This window comes from Rattus rattus, chromosome 1 (assembly GCF_011064425.1).
Source record: "Rattus rattus isolate New Zealand chromosome 1, Rrattus_CSIRO_v1, whole genome shotgun sequence".
In the NCBI taxonomy this organism is placed as follows: Eukaryota; Metazoa; Chordata; class Mammalia; order Rodentia; family Muridae; genus Rattus; species Rattus rattus.
The window spans coordinates 264,173,825-264,192,222 of record NC_046154.1 but is presented as its reverse complement, the minus strand read 5'-3'; the positions used below and the strand labels follow the sequence as shown (position 1 = coordinate 264,192,222).

General features: G+C 40.2%; 1 protein-coding gene across 1 annotated transcript in view; it reads left to right on the top strand.

Moving 5' to 3' along the window:
• Positions 1 to 6,130: 6,130 nt before the first annotated feature.
• Abcd2 (ATP binding cassette subfamily D member 2) overlaps positions 6,131 to 18,398 on the top strand; it is a 46,146-nt gene continuing 33,878 nt past the window's right edge. The window contains exons 1-3 of the mRNA XM_032885322.1: positions 6,131 to 7,366; positions 9,024 to 9,204; positions 15,110 to 15,231. Of these exons, the coding sequence (XP_032741213.1) occupies positions 6,428 to 7,366; positions 9,024 to 9,204; positions 15,110 to 15,231 (1,242 nt within the window). The 5' untranslated portion in view covers positions 6,131 to 6,427. The remainder of the gene's footprint in view (positions 7,367 to 9,023; positions 9,205 to 15,109; positions 15,232 to 18,398) is intronic.

Here is an 18,398-nt window from a genome sequence, read left to right as displayed (position 1 = left end):
CAGTTCGCAGGTTGGACTTAGAAAGGCAACCCGCTACAGATACCTGAATTCAAAAGTGGCATTGCCATTCCAACTTGTCATACCATACCTGAATTCTTGACTAGAACTTGCAGTGCAAATTTTAATAGTTAGAAGGCATTGTTGAGAAGACGCATCACACAGGACCAACACTTAGGTACATTTTATGAACCCCTTAAAGAGTCTTACAGAGCTTCGATTAGCTGTGAAAAGTCCCGACATTAAATTTCTTTCTGAACAAGAAAATCCTAAAGCAAAGCAAAGCCAAAAAATAAATAAATAAATAAATAAATAAATAAATAAATAAATAAATAAATAAATAAAATAGTTCTATGTTGTTTTTGTCTTCACAAAACATCTCTCTTACAAATTATCATGTTTAAAAACAAGTTTTAATGGAGCAATGGTAGCGCTTGCCTTTAATCTCAGCACTTGGGAGGCAGAGGTAGGCAGATTTCTGAGTTTGAGTCCAACCTATTCTACAGAACGGGTACCAAGACAGCCAGGGCTACATAGAGAAATCCTGTCTCAACAACAACAACAACAAACCAAACAAAAAACATGACGTTTCTTGTTCCAAATAAAGTAATTTTTCAAATTGCCATGATTTTTTTTTTCAGGAAAAAGTATCAAAATATAATGCTTATCTAAGTTGCTAAGAAATAGTAGCTAAAATAAATGCATCTTATTTAAAAATATTAATCCTAATTTTCCTACAACAACAAACCCCTACCAAATTTTATCTGTAATGGAATCAAAGCAGGTGAATTCAGCATCTCAGAAAAATCGCTGAGTGCTGGTTGGTTTTTTAATTAGCCATACAGACAACACAGGTACAATAGGTCTGAATCTCCAATTTATGTTCAAAATTTTGTTGGATAACTGAAAGGAAAAACTTAGCTAATGCATTATCTTTTTCTTTTTCTTTTATTTTTTTTCCTTTTGCCTGGAAATAAACAAAAAGTTTGCTTGTTTTCTGAGAAGAGTAAAGGACAGAGAGCCTAGATAAATTATCTCTTCTCTCTAACTAGAGTCCTTCTTTTGTTCCTAGCCACAGAGGTGCAGTGGGAGTATGGATCGGGTTACAGATTAACATTAAGACACACACTTCGACAAGCTATTGTTGAATTTTCCTCCCCAGCAAATGATATCTCTGTAGAAACATGGGCACAGTCGAAACACTGACCTAAAATGTTCAGTGTTGTGTATGCTTTCGAACAGTAAACCTCACAAGAGATACGTGTAGTTTAAACACCACTATTTAAGAGCCAGTTTATCAACTACACAATCTTTTGGGTTTGGAGGACTGTTCAAGAGAACAGTATTATACGAAGAAAATATTATTTATCATTTCTTAAGGAGAAGAAAAATGACCCACTCAAACTTCTTAAAACTTAAGTAATTTATCTTTTACTTCTAAAGATCGCAGATTTATAATAGAAACATAAACAAGCGGCATCCTATTTATATATTTGTTCAGTTCTCTTTATTTGAAAGATGTTTGTTTTATATATTATGAAACATATTTTGTATATAAATATATATGATTTCCAGCTCTGATCTTGATATTGGTGATCTATGAAATGATAACATCTTTTAGAGCAGAGTGATTTAATTATTGCATTTAAAAAAATTTTAAATTTTTATTTTTTACGTGCAGGGTGTTTTCCCTGTGTGTGTGTGTGTGTGTGTGTGCCATTTTCATGCCTAATATCCTTAGAGGCCATAAGAGGCCTGCGATTCCCTGAAACTGGAGTTCTAGACAGCTGTGAATCACCTTGAGGGTGATAGGAACCTGGGTCCTCTGCAAGAGCAGCAAATGCTCTTAACTGCTTAGCCATCTTCCCAGCCTCCTGCACTAGTAAATTTGAAACATTAATGTCAGACTACTTTTCTCAGATTATTAATCCCACTGAGAAAAAAGTTAATATTTCCCATATGAAATGGTGTTAAGTTCAGAGGCTTGAGCGGAAATTTTATAATGCTTACTACAACAGCAACTGATTTTTTTTCACTTCCTTTTTTTTCTCTCCTAGTTTGGAATTCAAACAAATATTAACTTTTCTTTTTGCTTTCAATTTGCTTTAGTTGCTTAGTGCCGATATAAAAAAATTAAAAGAGCCCCCATAACAATCCTAATAGCTTACTTCAAAAGGATACGTAGCCATGCATTGTTTAGCAAAACAAATACATTGTGAGATTCATTCTAGATGGTTTTCTCATTGGTCAAACATGAAGTGAACTACCACAAAGCTAGTTAGAATGTATACATTGTTTTTTGTGTTCTCTTGATGCATGCAACAAAGAGATACAATTAACATGAGAAGTCATATTCCTTAAAAGCCACTTAATATTCAAGTGTATCCTGCATAACAACAATTATAAGTATAGTACAGTATATTATAGAATATTTATTATAATCTAAAATTATTATTATAATCTAGAATATGGTCTTTGTTATATTATGTCCAGCAGCACAGTAAATCTCTTTACCACATGATGAATTCAAATGCATGAGTAATGCTTTATTCTCTGACACATGTCTACAATGTCAACAGGCGAGAGGGGGAATTTTCAGTTCTTAAATGTGATCCATTGTTGACTGGGATGTCTTGTGGCACATTTTCTGTCTTCTTTCCTCTCCAACTGAATCCTTCTTTTCCTAGCTGAAGCCTTGAGTTTGGTTTTAAATCTTAGGGCCCACCCTCCCACACTTGGAACATGCAGTGTGGAGGGTAATGGTAGGGTTTAGATTATTATAGTTGGGTCTGTGCTGAACCAGCTGACTCTTAAGTCAAATCACATGTTGGCCTTTTCCATAATTCTAATAACTGACCTTCAACCTTCCTTGAATCACCATTCTCATGCCATTTTTTCCCCTTTGGTTTTGATTACTTTCTTCTTAACTCCTTTTACAAGTCTCTTACCTCTGGAATTCGAAGGTTATTTCTCCTACCCCATTACACGCCAATATAGTTATTATCCAATCTACTGTCTTAGTTATGGTTTCTATTTCTGTGAGAAGATATCATGACCATGGCAACACTTATAAAATAAAACATTTCATTGGAGCTGGCTTACAGTTCAGAGGTTTAGCCTATTATCATCATGACAGGAAGCAGGGTAGCACACAGGCAGACATTGTGCTGGAGAGGTAGCTGAGAGGTCTCCATCTGGATCTGAAGGGTGCAGGGAGACCTGACTTGAGCATTTGAAACCTCAAAGCTCATCCCCGGCGACGTACTTCTTCCAACAAGGTCACATATTCTAACAGTGCCACTCCTTGGTGGCCAAATATTCAAATACATGAGTCTACGTGAGCTTACATCTTTAATGTTCTTTTGACCTAGATTTCCAGCTCGCCGTCCCTTCTCTGACACGGCTGTTTCTTGTTTTCTAGTCTTGAATGCTATTTCCTTCAACTGCCAGCTGCTGTCTTGCTTAGTCATTCAGCCCGAGTGAACATCCTGCCATTACCCCCAGTTATGTCCTGCCCCCTGTCCATTACCCCCAGGTAGGTATATCCTGCCTCCTGTCCTTTCCAACTGCAGTTAACCCATCTATGTTTAACTACCAGAAGATGTGACATAGATGATTAGTTGTATGTGTGTAAAGAGTCTTATTTTTCATACACGAATACCATGATCCAAGAAATAAAAGATTTTGCCCATAACTATTATGACTCTGATCTCCACATTTGGACTAAGGAAAATCAATCCCTTACCCAGTGTTGAGAATCGAAAGCCCCAATGCTTCAAGCATGCTAGGCAAGCACTTTAAACACAAAGTCACATAACAGCCCAAAAAGTCTTTTATTATTGAATTTTTTAAGTTAAAATATAATTATACCCCCACCAAATGTTTCCTCCCTCCAACCCCTCCTATATCCTACAATTGCTTCTCAAATTCATGACCTCTTTTTCTTTAATTATTATTGTTACACACACATACACACACACTCATGTGGGTGCACACACATTTGCATAATTATATAAATAAAACCTACTGTGTCCATTTAATACTGCTTGTAAGTATATGATTGAATGGGTGAGCACTTAGAATTGGGTGACCAGTTAGGGGGCTCAGTCATCACCGAGGAAGCCTATTTCTCCCTTTCTTAGCTCTCTTAGCTGCCTGCAGTTTTTTTGTCTAGGGGTAGGATCTTCTTAAGAGTTCCCCTTCCATGTTTGCATGTCTCTGGTGTCCTGTTTGTTCTGGTCCTGTTTAAGCAGTTATGCAGTTAAAGGGTCTTGGGTGAAGCTTCCCCGTTATTTCTTGGAGACATACTTTCACAGCAGATTTTTTTCTGGTCTTCTGGCATTTCCAATCTTCCCACCACTCTACCCTGGTGTTTCCTGGGGCCTGGGTGCAGGAGATGTGCTGTAGATATATTCATTGGCACCCCAGGAAGTCTTAACAGCATTGGTTGAGTGTGCTAATACGGCCAAATACCAAAGGTATTTGTCATTTGTATATTGGTAAATCTGTTGACTGCAAATGAATGATCTCAGTATAACAAACAATTCTTAGATTTAATATATGTATAGCAAAGAGCTTAAAAGAATACTGTTTTTAAAAGACATCCTTAGTACAGGCAATTCATGTCTAACGAACAATAAAGATCACTCAACATTGGGGCACATATAGCACGGAGGTTTGCAGACTTCTATATAGAATATTTTTTAAAACAATTTAACTACTTTATTTAATGTCTACACCTACTTCGTAGAATACATTGTTTTCAGGTTACAGGTGGCAAAGCTGAGGCACAGAAAGGATTAGTAACAAACTCAGAACTGATCAGCTGTGTGATGTTACAGCCACCATGTAAACCTCTTCCACTTTGAGATTATGGCGTGATCCGTGTGAAGCTGAATCAGGACAGAGGTGGGGGTGTTGATCCTTGCCTGGAACTACTGTGGAAGGATCAAAGGAAAAGTCTGTGTGTAGTAAGGCCCAAGTATAAAATGATTCTTAGCGTAAGGTTCATATAACACTAGGACATTAAATCGAGCAGTTCTAACTTACTGCACTGTGCTCTGGCCTAAACGCCCCCCTTCAGGGTAAGTCAGTCGTTGGGAAGACAGAAGAGGGGAGCAGTAAAAGGGTCTATCATGCAAAATCACTTTTGCCTTGGCTTCAGAAAATGGCCTTCATTTTTTTAAATATGCAAAGTTTTGCTTGACTACTGATCGTTAAGTCTTCCACTGGGAATGTGAATAATTTTTAAACATTCTTGATTTTTATCAAACAGCAAAAATGTCCATAGGAAGAGGCCAGCAGATTATCTCTGAACCTTAAGAAAAACTTGAAAAAAAAAAAAAAGTCTTGAAGAAACGCATCCTAAAAAAATAATCGTTTTTCCATCATCCAATTCCAGCTCAATTCCCAGCTGATTAAATTCTTATTATAGGGCGACATTACCCACAAGCGAAAACACAAGGGAGATTTTAAGTCGCTTTGTAAACAAATACTAACGTTTCAGATGAACGTTGCTAAACATGACGATCGTGGAGCAGAAAGAATTTTATTATCAGGACAAGATAGTACAGGGGAGTATGTGGGAGGAGCTCTGGGTGTAGCGGGTGACTGTTTTCTGTAACACTCAAGCTCGCCTCCGGCTTCTGTACAAGGGACACCCTCAATAGCAGCCTATCTGATAGCTTCTGCGAATATCTAAGAAAATCGAAACAAGGGCGAAGGCGTGGAGGGACAACATCTTCTGAACAAAACATTCTCAAGGATATGCGTTCGTTATTTTGTTTTACGGCTCTAGCTTTTATCACTCTCTTGTCTGACTCCTTCCCCTTGGCCAGTTCCGTTAATCCTCTTGAGGCTCCACCCTCCTCTAGCTGGTTCTTTCTCTCTGGGCTCATTAAAGCTGCTGCGAGCCTTGCTTCCCTCTGCCCTTCGCCTTTGTAGAAATCTTAGAGACGGGATGTATATTCTGAAACTTCGGAGGGTTTCTAAGTGGCGCTGAGCATGCTCAATAGCTCCGAGGGAAGGTTTGCTCTCCAGCAGCTGACCTTATTCGACCTCTCCAGAAATAGATATTTAACTCTCTGAACTCCTGTTTAAGTATAGGATTTGTTTTGGCTCTCTCTTCACTTTTAAGGTTCAAAGGGAAGAGGCGAGGAGTCCAGGGTCTCACCGCCCACGCAGCCAATGAGAAGCCTGGGGGGTGGAGCCTGGCCAGCTCTGGCTGCTGAGGGACTCGCCCCCGGTGGATGCGGTGGAGTTTGAGCTTTTTGCTGCATCCGTCCCTGAAGAACAAAATAAGAGTAAGGGAGACAAGCTGCAGAGCATGGGAGGCTGTGGGGTTTTCTGAAACCTTTGCTGGGCTCTCCGCGGAGCATGAGCTTTTAAAAGGAGTTCTTTGGAGAAAAATCCATTTGTGTTCGCTGGAAAAATGATACACATGCTAAATGCAGCAGCCTATCGGGTGAAATGGACCAGATCCGGTGCTGCTAAAAGGGCTGCCTGCCTGGTGGCTGCGGCATATGCTCTGAAAACCCTCTATCCCATCCTTGGCAGGCGTTTAAAGCAGCCTGGCCACCGGAAGGCGAAAGCAGAAGATTACCCGCCTGCAGAGAACAGAGAAAGACTGCATTGCACAGAGATCATCTGTAAAAAACCTGCGCCGGGACTAAATGCAGATTTCTTCAAACAGCTACTGGAACTTCGGAAAATCCTCTTTCCAAAACTTGTGACCACTGAAACGGGGTGGCTCTGCCTCCACTCGGTGGCTCTAATCTCACGAACGTTTCTGTCTATCTACGTGGCTGGTCTGGATGGGAAAATCGTGAAAAGCATCGTGGAAAAGAAGCCTCGGACTTTCATCATCAAACTAGTCAAGTGGCTTATGATTGCCGTCCCCGCTACCTTTGTCAACAGCGCTATCAGGTACCTGGAGTGCAAACTGGCATTGGCCTTTAGAACTCGCTTAGTGGACCATGCCTATGAGACCTATTTTGCAAATCAGACTTATTATAAGGTGATAAATATGGACGGGAGGCTGGCAAACCCTGACCAGTCTCTAACTGAAGACATTATGATGTTCTCGCAATCGGTGGCTCACCTGTATTCCAACCTTACCAAACCGATTTTAGATGTAATTCTAACCTCCTATACCCTCATCCGGACAGCTACATCCAGAGGAGCAAGCCCCATCGGGCCCACCCTGTTAGCAGGGCTCGTGGTGTATGCCACTGCTAAAGTCCTGAAAGCTTGCTCGCCCAAATTTGGTACTCTGGTGGCTGAAGAAGCTCATAGAAAGGGCTACTTGCGGTACGTTCACTCCAGAATCATAGCCAATGTGGAAGAAATTGCCTTCTACAGAGGACATAAGGTAAGACAGGCATTAAAGCAACGGGTGAAATGTGAGACTGTCCAAGCAGCCACTCTTCTGCTAGATACCATCTGTTGTCTTGTTGACAGACCCACTTTCCAAGCATTTTACAGTCCTCTGGTAGCTAAGTCATGCTAAAATACATTAGCCCTTTAAATCATCAGCCGTTAGAGAGCTAAAGAGTCTGAACTTTTCTGGAGTTTCAGGAGAATAAAATGTCTGATCTTTTTTAAGTGGTCTGCATAGCTTCTGTTACGCCAGTATGACTGTAATGAATGAACTCAAAGGCATTTTCTTAAAACTTAAGCATTAACTTGGTGAAGGGTTCTGTACACTGTGAAGAAAACGCACATCTGGGAGCTGAGAGTAAACCTCTGGGTTGAAATGGAGATGTCAGGGTAGTCTCCTTTGTTGTTCTTTTGTGTTCAAGGGGGATAACTGCTTTCACCAAGGAGATGGCTCAGACAGTTCTGCAAAACTGATCAATGAAAGTGTGCAGATTAAGAAATGCAGAAAAGTTTCTAATAATGGCATTTCCTTTATTTACTTTTAGCTCATGCCAAGAACGTAACTTTGACAGAGATAATTAAATTTTGCCTAAGAGAGGAGTAAAAACTAAGATTAGCGGGGACAGGAGGAGGAAGGAGCACTATTTTTTTTTTTTTTTTTGGTTCTTTTTTTCGGGGCTGGGGACCGAACCCAGGGCCTTGCGCTTCCTAGGCAAGCGCTCTACCACTGAGCTAAATCCCCAACCCAGGAGCACTATTTTTAAATGCTACAGATCCTTAACAGTTGAATAATTAGCCCAGTTATATAAAATTGCGGTGTATTATAGTGGCTTCAGAATGATATAAACTGAGTACGATATAAACTGAGGGTGGGGACATCTGAAATATAATACCAATGGTTTGGCAATACATACTAAAGTATTTAAAAATATTGTTTAACTACCAAGCAGAATGATGTTCCTTTTAAAGCACCAAGAATTATCATTGTTTCTTTCTCAATAGCAGAAACAATCCAAAGGAAAAAAAAAAATCTAAACTAATTTAGGACTTGGAATATGCTTTGTGTTCTGTGTCCTGATTTGTTGTTTTTTGAACCATTGAACTCAGTGTAAATTAGTAGATTGTTTACTTAAAAGACAAAAATCAGTGAAATTGAGCCAATTCAAAAATGGTCTAATTATACACATTTTGTTCGTTTTCGTATATTTTCAAATCCTCAAGAATGATATGGGTTTAACAATGCTTACTTGTATCTTTATAAAAATATTTAATTTTAACTTCTCAAAAGTATTAAATTATAATTACACCTCTCTCTCTCTCTCTCTCTCTCTCTCTCTCTCTCTCTCTCTCTCTCTTGAGAATTATACCCAATGCCTTATGTACATCAGCAGTAGGCTAGTGTTCTAACACTGAGCTATGTTTCTATCTCCCTCCTGTGTATTTCAAACAATATTATATTTACCAGATAATGTGTTATCATAAGTAATGCTAAATTACGACTAATTCTAGTTGTAGACCTGTATCAACAGTGGCTATACTAAATACAGCAAAATAATACAGCTACACCATGAAAGAGAACCTTAATCAATGGCAATGTTCGTTTCCACAGCTCAGGCTGCACTCATTCTTGTCTTTTCCCCCCTTTTCAGGTAGAAATGAAGCAACTGCAGAAGTGTTACAAGGCTTTAGCTTACCAGATGAACCTTATTCTATCCAAACGTTTGTGGTACATCATGATAGAACAGTTCCTGATGAAGTATGTGTGGAGCGGCTGTGGACTAATTATGGTGGCCATACCTATCATCACTGCAACAGGCTTTGCAGATGGTGGTAATAACATTCACGCTTAATCTTGAATATACGCTTAACATTGTTTCTCTTGAAGAGGCCGTTGCATGTCCCCTGTGTTACTATGTAGACAGCTAGTATCTGTTGTTGCTTGTACTCAGAAACAGTGACGGGTTTTCACGTTCAATAATCAGACCACCAGTAGGAAAGAAGCAACAGGTAGCTCAAGGAACCTTACTCACCAAGGTCTCTAACCCAGTGTCTCTGGAAGTCTGCCTTAGAGCAATTTCAGTTATACTGCCCAGTGGCTTTCCAGTTTACATTTAACCACAAATCAAATCAGTATCTTCAGAAAGAGTATGACGTAAGCGTACCTCGTGGTTTGGTCTTAGCATCCCATAGGATTAAGCATGTAAATGTTCTGTAACTGAATGTATCCTGATTCGTGATTTGAAAGCTGATTGGCTACATTAGATAATCAGGAATGCTATTTCAGGGTGTATGTGTGCATCTTGGAACGGGTTCTCCTCTATTTGTAGTAATACAGACATCTTCCCATGACATGATTGGGTTTAGGAGGTTGGGACTCACCAAGCTGCAGTTACGTAATTCTATCCTATCCCTGCCTCTATAGTTTTTTTCTTTTGGTATAACAAAGAAAAGTAAGGGCAAGAGAGACAAGGGCGTAATGCTCTTTCTGTATGAGTTTTGAGTCTTTACTGGTAGGAAGGAAGGGGTTACAGCTAGAGTTCAGCTTCCATAGGTTCACATTCAAGAATTCAGCCAAGCGCAGAACAGAAATCAGAGTCTAAAGCAAAAGCAGAGAAAATGTGTCCATGACCAGCACATAACTTTTATTCTCAACAGAGCTCATTATAATGACTGTTTCTATAGCATTTACGTCACATGAAATATTGCAGATAATCTGGAGACATTTAAAGAACATGGGGTGATATAAACCCTGTAATCACTATAGTGGTTTCTCTAAGCAACTTGGATCTCAGACTCCTCAGGGGCCCTGAACCAGCCTCCCCATTCCCCACAGATGTGCAAGAATGGCTTTAGTTAATGAAGAAGGATTTTCTGCTCTCCAAAAACCAAATATCCCCCTTCTTTAGAAACTACTTGATCAAAAACTTAGGGGTGAACCTAGAGCAGAATTTTGAGGGAAACAGTGTTTGATTTCAAACCTGGCCCCAATGATTCCTACTAAGACCCTCAAACTCTCCCAAGCCTTGGTTCCCTCTTCTGGGAAAGTAAAACGGGAAAGATTTCTTCAGAGGGGTTTGTGAGACTTAGCACAGAGATGCTTATGAAAGATATAGCTGTTATACCTAAGGTTAGGTAGAAGCTACTAGAACACAAAAGACAACACTTAGAATAATGTTGATGACGTGGAGTCTTTTATAGTTGTTTATATACAGCTCAGTCTTAATGACTATTGTTTAAATTAAGGTAATAAAAACAAGGGAAAATATAATATTTTTATTTTTAAAGTTACTCCCATGGCTTAGTTCATTTTATTTTTAAAATGTCTATTTGAGTCATTATTAAGCTAAATATGTTCGTTTAGGAGAACTGTGACCTGCAGGTACTTCTTTGTGGACAGCACTAAACACATAGTAAATATACTCCACAAGGAAGCTGCCAAGTAGAAACCGTGGAAATTGAGTTTTATCTGGTTTTATGTGTTCAAATTTACCAAGAAAACATTTAAAATTTCTATTGTAAAAGTTATTCTTAGTACTAGTATTTGAGACAAAATCCGTTTGTAAAGAGAGAACTACTTTTCCAAAGGAGTGTTTACAGTAAAAAAGAAGACACTGAAAAATGTACACCCTTAAGATTTGCTAAGAAATTGGCGAAATATAAATTAAAAAGTTATTTCTTAAACTAATCACATTCATCGAAAGGTTCCATATCTAATCCACATTAGATCTAATGCCCACAAGAAGATTATAATACAATGTTGTTGGCAGTGTTTGGTCTTATTAGAAACCTCTGGTGTACTCCACACAGAATAGAAAAAAATAATGTAGCTATTAATGGTGACAAATTAACCCCACAGAGGTTAGTAAGAAGTAAACATGTATGCCATGAAACTAACTAGCTCACTTACGGAGAGGTAATGAGGTGTCTAAAAATAAACCCTACAAACAGCGACAATAACAGCCGAAAGAAACATGTGATGATTCAATTGGAAGTGAAACAGAGTAGCAGAGAAAGCTCATTCCAAAGAACGGCTTGCAGATGTAGGCAACCGGAGAGCCCCTCAGAAGACAAAAGGACCCATCTGCAGAACGAGACTTGAGAGTGTTTCAGAAATGAAATGAAAGTTGCTGTGTGTGAACATGTGTTCAAGCTACTAAATCGATGTGACTTCTGGTGACCTAACCAAGTGAAAATACCATTTCACTCAGTGAAAACAGCTGTTTTTCACGTACTGATACCAGTTTCAGGTTTCAGGTCTAGGAATTATATGCCACATTCTCTAGTCTCGTCTTAAATGTTAATTTAAGGTCAGGGGTGGTGGTGCAAGCCTTTAATCCCAGCACTCTGGAGGGAGAGGCAGGTGGATTTCTGGGAGTTCCAGGATATCCTGGATCTACAAAGCGAGTTCCAGGACATCTAGGGCTATGTAGAAAAGACCCTGTCTCAGAAAATACATATAATTTAAACTTAATCACTTAGGTGCCTCTTTTGTTACAGATAAAATAGTTGCATGATACTGTATTTCAAAGAGTAAGAAGGTGGCAGGGGTTTGGTGGTGAGAGAATCAAAGGCTAAGGCAGCGCCCAGTGGTTAAGAGCACTTGCCGCTCTTACAGGAAACTGGAGATTTGTTCCCAACCCCAACACCTCTGTTGAGTAGTTCACTGTGTTTGTATCCCCAGTGCCAAGACTCCTTTTCTGGTCTGCATAGGTAGCACCTCTCCTCAAAGGCACATACCCACCTGCCCCCAAGTACATAGGTAGTTGGAAATATATAATCAAAGTTTCAAAGTATGAAACAGAGTAGCAAAAAAAGAGAAAAAGAGGATGAATAATATTGAGGAAGGGGTGGGTAGGAGGTGGGGATAAAGAGAGATGAGGGGGAAGCATGGCCTGATGGACTAGTTAACCAAGCTTTAGGGGGACTATATAAATGTATAGGCCTTAGTTTTCTTAACCGTGTGGATATCCTTCGGAGCTGCTGTGAAATTGTAATGTGCTGGTATGCTTTGAAATGGCGCTTCGTGAGTAGTAAGTCAAGTGTCGGCTCTTGTCAGCGTTCATTATATTCCCAGTCTCTGGGCTCTGGAATGAGAGTGCTTGGGCTTACATATGGGCAGCTCTGCTTACAAGTGCCCATTCTGCTTTTCTGTGGTTCAAATCCCTCCTATTTAAAATAGGGGAAGTTAGCAGGATTGTGCTGAGGATCAGTGCTAAGCTTAGTACGGTGCCTGCCCGTTGGAAATGCTTAATGGACAGTTGCTGGTGTCATTACTATTGTTGAAAGGAGCAAGGATTTGAAAGTGTCTAGGAAGTCAGAAGTAGGAACAGTTTGGGTCAGTGATTCTCAACATGACCCCTTTGGGTCATGACCTTTCACAGGGGTCGCCTATCCGATACCCTGCATATCCAATGTTTATATCACAATTCATAACAATATCAAAATTACAGTAGTATCAAAAATAATTTTCTGGTCGAGGGTCAACACAACACAAAAACTATATTAAAGGGTCACAATATTAAGAAGCTTGAAAATCACTGGGTTTGGAGAAAGAAGCTGTATAATTTTTGTCAACAGGAGAAAAAGATAGCCATCTCTGTTGGGGATCTACTGGGCCACCCTTTTACAATGTCAAGTGAATGTTCATAGTTAGGATAGGCTATTTATATTTAAAACAAGAATTACTACTAGAAGCATGTTGCTTTCCCCTTCAGAAGAGGGCCTCGGAGCCTCTAGTCTGGAGCTCTTGGATTGTCTAAAAATCACATAGGAGCACTAGGAATGGGAGACACTATATAACTCCTGGCATACTGCCTTTCCTCCTGGACCACAGTCGCCACACTGAAACTTGCTCTGTAGATTGATAGGAGGAACTGTTGGGCCAATCACTGAAAGGGAAACATACGAATATTTATTCTGTTTATTGTTTTAAGGCTATGTATCCCTTTCTTTGTACTAAGAGAGAGAAAGAGATTACAGATGAAAATGTTAGTGGTGTCTTTGCTCTTCATTAAAGAATCAAATTGTGCTGAGAAATGGCTAGGTAGGCAGCTTAGGTCATGGGTTCATATGTGACACTAAGGCAGTTGATGGCTGCATGCAGGACTAACGTTACTGGCTCCTGCTTCCGTGATGCCTACATAAGAACGAGGCAGTTTAAAAGTTACACACTATGAGAAAATATTTATTTTGTTGCTGAAAGCGTGGAGAAAACCCAGAAGGCATTAATCTGCCAAAGTAACATGGAAGCTATAATTCCGTATCAACCTTTATCCCTCTGAGCAGTTGGGTTTTTTTTTTTTTTCTCTTGACAGAGGTTGCCAGTGAAAGGTCAAACCCCTTTTAACCCACATTCATAAATTCCAGCGATCAAGTTGGCCAGATGGTAAAAACCCAAGCCTTTTCTTAGTTTAGCTCAAGAGGAACTCACTATTTTGGTAGCTGGCTGAGAATCCCACGGGCCTTTCTCTTGCCATGAAGCGCATCTCGTTATATTTTGGAAGTAGAGTCAAGCATGGGCTACACCTGTAACCCTAGTACCCAGGAGGCTGAAGCTGGAGGATCGCAACATAAAGACTAGGCCAGTCTGGACTACAGAGTGAGAAGAATCGAATGTGTAAATCCCAAAGGACTGACAGAGAAGGGCACGTCAGTGACTCAGCTGAGCTATAGAATGATAAATGTTTGGGAAAGAAGAAAAATGTCAAAATCATGAGGGTCAGATCTGTTTAAATTCCTCTTAAAGAAACCATACCATTTTTTTTATTCTGGTTAATAGGTTGGTATAAGTGTATGGGTATATGGTGTACATACATGTTTGAATGAGCCAGTGCATGTGTGCATGTGTGCACATTGGTGCATAGGTACGAAGACCAGAAGTCAATGTCAGGCATCTCTGAGATAACTCTCCACTATTATTGTTTATTTACTTTTAATTTTTTAAATAATATTTTTTATTATTTAAAAATATCATATGTGAATCTATACATTTATTACTGTGCGTGTCTCTGTGTATGTATGAACCGTAGGCACATGTGTACCGACCGCATCGTGCACATGGAGGTAAGAAGACAGCTTTTGGGAATCGGTTGTCTCCTACCGTGTAGGTTCTGGGGATCAAACTCAGGAATTAGGCTTGGCAGCAAGTGACTTTACCCACTGAACCATCCCAACAGCAACCCCTCCCCCACCTCTCTTCTTCTTTTAAACCTGATGCTCGTTGATTTTTTTGCTGGCTGGCCAGTGAGCCCCAGAGACCCTCCTATTCCTCCAGTGCTAAAGTGAGCACTATGCCCCAATATTTTTAAACAGTAGGGGTAGAAGAAATCCAAACTGGGGTCCTCACACCCACACAGAGGGCACTTTACTGAGCCACCGTGGCAGCCTCAAGTGAGCACTTTTCCTGAGACTGGCAGGAGAGTTTGTCACACAGCTGTAAGAGTTAGCAGGAGCGGGGGATACAGGAAAAGTCCAAAGGAGGCTAAATGGAATAAGCTAATGGATTTATTTCTGCTCATTCTTGTTCTAAAAATAATACCGCGAAAGGAAACTTCTAATAAAAGCGAATACACACATGGTGTTTATTGTATTTAATAATATAATAATTAAGTATTGTTTCTAGGAAATTGCCGATAGTCATGAGATATCGTTATTTTAGCCATCATTTAATTGGTATAAAATAAGACAGCAACTTGGGGGGAAAAAAAACTCAATAGTTCTGTGATTTTTCTCGTAGATCTGGAGGACGGCCCTAAGCAGGCTATGGTTAGCGATCGGACTGAGGCCTTTACCACTGCTCGGAATTTACTGGCCTCTGGAGCTGACGCGATTGAGAGGATTATGTCTTCATACAAAGAGGTACTTTAATTTCTTGCCTATTTGCTTAAAATATGAATGCATCTGAAAATAAAGCAAAATGTAATGCACTGCAACTTTAGAAACAGGTCTCTCTCTCCCTCTCTCCCTCTCTCCCTCTCCTCAAAACTGCCCAGGGTATAATTGATGTCAAGGGAAGAAACTGAAGTGAGGTGTTCTGTTATTCCTGCTTACAAGCATGACTTTACCTTCTTTAAATGAAAAGAACAAAAAGGAATTATTGCTCTTATGTGGCCTGGAGAGCCCATGCTTCATTTCCATTCAGACTTCATCACTTACGAATCACATGATCTCCTCAAGCTTCTTGTCTGTCTGTATCCCTGTTTCCGTGCTTGTAAATTGGAGTCGTGGCAGCAGTGATTTTGTAGGGTGTTGAAAGTTCATAATGTGGAGTGCGTGGGTCAATGCATTTCAATGTTCAATGCGTGTAAGTTAATAATGCCAGCTTTATATCTTGCAAACTTTGTTCATCCTCCATTGAGGTAGTCTCTCCAGTAACATGATTCCGCTTCCGGCCATCTTTGAAGCATGGGTGGGCTTCTCTGTCTCTCTCACATCGACATGGTTCTTTCCTCTGCACCTGACCCTGAACTCGCTGAGAGCAGGGGCCGATGTACCCATCTTTCTACCATCCATTTAAAATTCCATTAATTAATTTTGCAGATAATACAGCCAAGAGAGTTGTTAGAGTACCATTGTGAATTCATCTCTTAAATTAACTAGAGTGTGATACCATTTCAAAGTTTCCAGAGTTTCTTACAGAACTGACCTATTGAATTGGATCTTATTTTTCCATAAAACCAATGGTTCAGTACCTCTTATTGAAAACACTCATATTTTAAAATGTCAAACAGAAGTCTTAATCATCTGGGGACCTGGTTTTTGGGAAAACTTTTTCCACGAGTTCATTTTAAGATTAAAATTATTATTATAATTATTTTTATTTTAACTATTATTAACGTTAAAGGGAAAAAACATTACCCATCTCCCATCAAAACATGCTACATTCCATACGGACGGTCACTTAACCATTCTAGATTATCTCCAGTGATAAAAATGACTTTATTTATCCTGACTTTGCAAGCTCTGAGTCTAAGAATATTCATTCTTACAAGCTCAGTGCTACTAAGACAGGAAAAGAAACATTGTGTCTTCTCCACAAGCTCCAGGGGAGCAAAGCTTCGTTTGCATTCAGGATTTGACATTCCACCACAAACCCGTGGTGTCCCAAAGCGTTCTGTCTTCTGTACACTGTTAGTCTCTATAGATATTCCTGTGCCCACCCCAGTCTGCTTACCCATTGCCTCCTGTTCTTTTTGAATCTCTCCGTAATCTTTGTTCTATTTTTTTTCTATGCCAGTATTTATGTTTGCCCAATGTGCTGTTTGGTTTATGTCAATCGGACACAAAGCCGGCCATAACTGGAAAGAAGGGACCTTAATTTAAACAATGCCTCCACTAAGGCTGGCCTGTAACCAAGTCCATGTGGAGTGTCATATTGGTTAATACTTGATGTGGAAGCATTAAGCACTGTGGGGGGTTAGTGCCACCTGCTACCCCCTAGCAGGTGGCCCTAAGTTCTATAAGAAAGTGCACTGTGCATGTCATGGGAACAAGCTGTGAGCGTCATTCCTTCATGGCTTCCGCTTCAGCTCCTGCCTTGACGTTCTGCCCTGACATCCCTCGGCGATAGTGTGACCCATGAGCTTTAAGATGTGGTAAACCCTCTCCTCCTCAAGTTGCCTTTGGTTGTGGTGTTTTACCATATCAGTAGAAATCCTAAGACACCCATGTTTCTTTTAAATCCGTATTTTGTCAAACCACCCTCTCTATGCCTCTTTGTAAGAGCCCAAGACTTTCTTTCAGATGACATCTCAAAAGCGGTCCTTTAGATAGCATCAAAAATACATCAATAAGTGGTCAAATTACAGGTTTCCCTTCTGTGGAAGGCCTGTGACACCTACTCATTATGTAGTTTAAGCTCTCCCCACACAAAGATCTCAGCCATCTGCCGGCTTCACCCAGGTTAATCTACATATGACAGTTAGGAGGAGACAGTCTTTTGTGACATGCATACTTATCGGTGTCAGGTTCCCTATTCTCTTTCTGAGGCAAACGACGTGGATAAGACTGTCACCTTTCCCAGCCCCCTGAAAGCAAGCTGTGCTGACATAATAGGACAACAGCAGGAGCTTGACCCAGATGGACAGCTGGCTGAACCAGAGGGAAGCATCCTTCCTTCCTCGCAGCTTTGTGAGCGAAAGCATCTCATAATCTTAGCTAGAAAAAAAGAATTCATGTATTTATAGCTTCCCCCAAGCATTTAAATCACATTCAGCCTGAAAAGAAGCCAGAGTGTGGGACTAATACAGAGGCCTCCAGACGCCTCTCCCCATGCTCACTTTCGCAACCTGTGCCCTCTAGCACATATATTCCTCTGCTCAGACAGGAACTGTGGCAATATTTGGCTTAGGAGCATTCATTTATAAAGAAGGGGGGAGAAGTACTTTTCTGCTGTTTAAAATATTCATCTCCACGTGTGCCTAAACACAGGGCTCTTGGTGCTGTTTGTGCTGAGGGGAAAGCTTCGGACTGTATTTGGAGACCGCACATCCAGCTGGATGACTCGTTTGCTTTCGAAAATGTCAGCTAGTCAATAGAATTAGGGCTTGTGTTATTGTTCTGTTTCAAATTTTCGAAAATACGTGTGTAACCGTGGAGGCCTGAACCTGGGGCCTCACGTATGCTGGGCAGATGTTCCACCTGTGAGACACTTACACGGTCTGATCGTCTACTGCAAAGTATGAGGCCAGTCCGCACTACATAGCGAGACTCTGACTGGAAACAAAGAGACTAACCAACAGAAACATGTCTAATGCAGGCCAAATCAGACAATGTAACTAGGAGACCCTCACAGCTCACTAATGTTGTGAAAGTTTCTCGTTTCATTTTGAACACTAAAGTAAACTAATAGCTTTGTTTTACAATGCCAGTGACTTCCCTTACTGTCCCCAATAAGGCTCTTGACTATTGTTCCCTTCGGTCATCTGATATATTGGGGTTTTTGTTGTTGTTGTTGTTGTGCCCAATAAAGTGGAATCTTTAGCAATAAATCAAGAAGTTTACGTAGTACATGTTTTTTAAAAATC